The sequence below is a fragment of the Gavialis gangeticus genome, unplaced genomic scaffold (assembly GCF_001723915.1).
Source record: "Gavialis gangeticus isolate Ggan-Ray unplaced genomic scaffold, GavGan_comp1, whole genome shotgun sequence".
NCBI lineage: Eukaryota > Metazoa > Chordata > Crocodylia > Gavialidae > Gavialis > Gavialis gangeticus.
In genome coordinates this window covers 43,367,219-43,370,810 of record NW_017728992.1, presented here as the reverse complement: position 1 = coordinate 43,370,810, position 3,592 = coordinate 43,367,219, and the positions used below count along the sequence as shown (strand labels likewise).

At 43.8% G+C, this 3,592-nt stretch overlaps 1 protein-coding gene across 1 annotated transcript in view; it reads right to left on the bottom strand.

The window, feature by feature from the left end:
- ZCCHC2 (zinc finger CCHC-type containing 2) overlaps positions 1 to 3,592 on the bottom strand; it is a 73,971-nt gene that overhangs the window by 28,584 nt on the left and 41,795 nt on the right. Inside the window, exon 8 of the mRNA XM_019518510.1 lies at positions 2,967 to 3,050. Within this exon, the coding sequence (XP_019374055.1) occupies positions 2,967 to 3,050 (84 nt within the window). The remainder of the gene's footprint in view (positions 1 to 2,966; positions 3,051 to 3,592) is intronic.

The window sequence follows — 3,592 nt, the reverse complement described above, 5'->3', positions numbered from 1 at the left end:
TGGTACCCCACGTGATCTCCAGCGGTCAGCTCTAAAATGAACAACTCAACTAGCTGTAGGAGCATAGGGACCATAGTTTCATAGTTTCTAGGGTCGGAAGGGACCTGAGCAGATCATCTAGTCTGACCCCTGCCATGGCAGGAAAGATTACTGGGGTCAAACAACCCCAGCAAGGTGTTCGTCTAGCCTCCTCTTAAAGACCCCCAGGGAAGGAGCCAGCACCACTTCGCTTGGAAGTTGGTTCCAGATCCTAGCCACCCTGACAGTGAAGTAGCGCCTCCTGATGTCTAGTTTGAATCTACACTCTGCCAGCTTGTGATCGTTACTTCTAGTCACTCCTGGCAGTACTCAGGGGAACAGGGACTCTCCCAATGCCTGCTGGTCCCCTCTGACTAGTTTGCAAACAGCCACTAGATCCCCCCTCAGCCTTCTCTTGTGGAGGCTGAATAGGTTCAGGTCCCTTAGCCTCTCCACGTAGGGCCTGCCCTGCTGCCCTCCTGATCATGTGAGTGGCCCTCCTCTGGACCCTCTCCATGTTGTCCACATCACTTCTGAAGTGCGGCGCCCAGAACTGAATGCAGTACTCCAGCTGCAGCCTGACCACTGCTGCATAGAGGGGAAGGATCACCTCCTTGGACCTGCTTGAGATGCATCTGTGGATGCATGACAAGGTGTGGTTGGCCTTCCTGACCACGTCCCCACACTGCTGGCCCATGTTCATTTTGGCATCAGTGATGATTCCAAGATCCTTTTTACTTCTGCATTTCTCAACCTGGGGGTCACGACCCAAAAGTGGATTGCCAAAAAGTATGAAAAGGTTTCAAACCAACTTCAAAAACCGATTCTCCTTTGAAGGCGATAAACATGGGAAACCATAGCTATTCCTGGCAGAGTTCCAGACTGCAAGGGGCTGCCCGGGGCCCTTCACGACCCACACACACGCCACTCTGCCCCATATACTGGGGGGCTAGGGCCTGGGGGCAGCACATCAGGACTGGCCAATGGTTACAAATGGATCCTGGTACCAAAAAAAAAAAAAAAAGGCTGAGAACCCCTGGACTAGATGATCCCCTGAGATTTGTTCCAAACCTAGTTTTCTATTATTCTATTTGATCCATTGGAGTAAAGCAGGGCAAAATAATAAATCAATTAAAAAAGAGAAACATTGTACAAGTTTCAAAGTGCTAGACTTGTCCTCAAGGAGTCCAAGTAAATCTACCGCAAGTTCTTAACTGCTGAATAACAAGCCTCTTGCACTGATAATGCACTTCAAACCTCTAATTAATTCAACATAACAAACAAAAATTAGAAGCATCTTGTGTGGAAAAAGCTACACAGGTTTTATTATACTTAAATGATGAGTTTCTTGAGGCAGTGGTCTTCAGTTGCACAATTATTACACATTTATATCTAAGGATCTACCTAAAGCGTGCAGGGGCAAAGTAAAAATCGCAAGCTGCCTGGCACCATTTTCATGGTCTTTTTGCAGCAAGCACCTCCTCCCTGGCAACCCAACCCCTTACTGCTAATTGGCCCAGAGGGCTGTCTTCCATGTGGCTCTGTTTCTCACCACTGACTGGCACAGAGGGCTGCACTTCATGCAGAACCACCCCTCACCTCCGACTGGCAGAGAAGGGCAGGGCTGCATAAAAGACTGTCCTGTCAGCCAAACAACAGCAGAGGGAGCATGGGGCAGCTGACATCTTGGTTGCTCCCCTTTATGCCAGCAGCTTCCCCTCCACCCCTCCCAGCAGGCTGCAAGGCCAGGCCACAGCAGCTGTTAGCTCCCACTGGGGAGCCAGTGTTTTATTTTTAGTAAGATTCCCCCTTCCTCCCCCAGCAATTCTGTGCAGAATTGTGGGGAACACAAGTTTTTGTGGCAAATCGCTGAAACTGCCCTTTTCACGGTTTCTGCAAAAATCATGAAACTGCAAACTGAATAGATCCCCATTTATATCCTGTCAAAAAAGTAAAAAAGTGTTATTGTTCCTACTGATGCTGACCATAGTCCTAAGTATCTTTTGACTCTAGTACTCTGAAGTGCAGAGTGCAGCTTCAGGATCAAGGAAAGAGTATTACACTATGAAAATTTTCAAATAAGATAGCAAAGTTTTGCACACAGAAGTGATAACCAAACAGAGCGCAACATATCTTGCAGCACTGAGCTCAGCTTGTAACTTGTTCACAGAAAACAAGTAGAAACACAAAGGAGTCACAAGAATCATAGTGCCCATAGTAAAACCAATTATTCTTAGTTTCTCAACCTTGCTGTAACCTTTCATTTTCAGGCACTCTAGAAAAACATGCAAAAGCCCTATGAAATTAATAAAAGCATCCAGTAACACATTTACTAAAACACTGTTTATATGTATGCTTGGCAGGATTCTATTCTTATTGACAAACATTGATTTCACTGCACACTCTAACAAAAAATACTTCCATTGTTAATAATCAAAAAGGGATGTAAGAAAAGTGATGGCTAATGGAGTGTGACATGACAGAAAGGAGCAGTCCCTACAGAATCATGCTTAATGTAGTTTTGGACTGCAACTCACAGAAGCCCCAGGGGACTGGGAACAAAGGAAGAAGTGACAAAGTGGACAACGGAGCTACAGGCAAGCAGAGCTGGGACTGAGGGTAGCTCTGCCGATCAGCTGGCAGCAGTCCTACAGTAGCGGTGTTTGTCATTAATAAAGTATGTGCCTCCCACACCCCTGATTTCATGCAATTCTGAAATTTTAAATCTATAAAAAAAAACACAACCACCACAATAAATGCTTAAAAGTAATCAGTACTATCTGTTGAAATTGTTAAAAATAAAAATTGAATTCTGCCAAGCCTATTTATATGGAAGTTTTTATGCTCCAAATGAGCAAATAGATTTGGAGAGTTAGCTGACTACATCACCATTTCCAAAATGAAGCCTAGTAAAATTTCTCATAGAAGAACCCCCTTTGCACAAATACCTTCCTCCTGACTGGAAGCCTCTGAACTGTCCTCCTTGAAGTGTTCTGACATCTTAGTGGTTTTCAAAGAAGGCTGTAAATTACCTGCAAAGTGAGACTTATGTAATAACTTTCTAAAAAACTGCAGTAGCCAACTTAAGGGGGGGGAAAAAAAAAAGGCAGTTCTGCAAAGCTGAAACTACTGTAAGGGAAGAACAAGCAAATGCTATTATCTTGTGGTTATGTGCTTGCCCCTCTCAATGCACTATCACAGGGCATAGACAGACAAAATAGAAATTCTGAAATAAGACTGCCAATGGTGTGTGTCAATCTGCTCTTATAGCAGTGTAAGGAAAGCAAAACAGCTGTTTTAATGCCAAATGAAACAGGTTAAAATTATAAGAGTTTTGCTCCACTTATCTAGATGCTCTAGTAGCGGTACATAACACTTCAAACAGAGAAGCTGATGCGCACTTGTGTGTGGAAAATGCTCCTCCCTTTTTGAAAGAGATTTCAAGTTACATCTGATCAAATTAGCCTAAAACAGCAGGTACAGCTTTCTACAAATATCAAAAAACAAGAACCATACTATAAGTTTATATATAAACTACTGCACATACCAAATACCTGTATAGTTAGGTAATTAA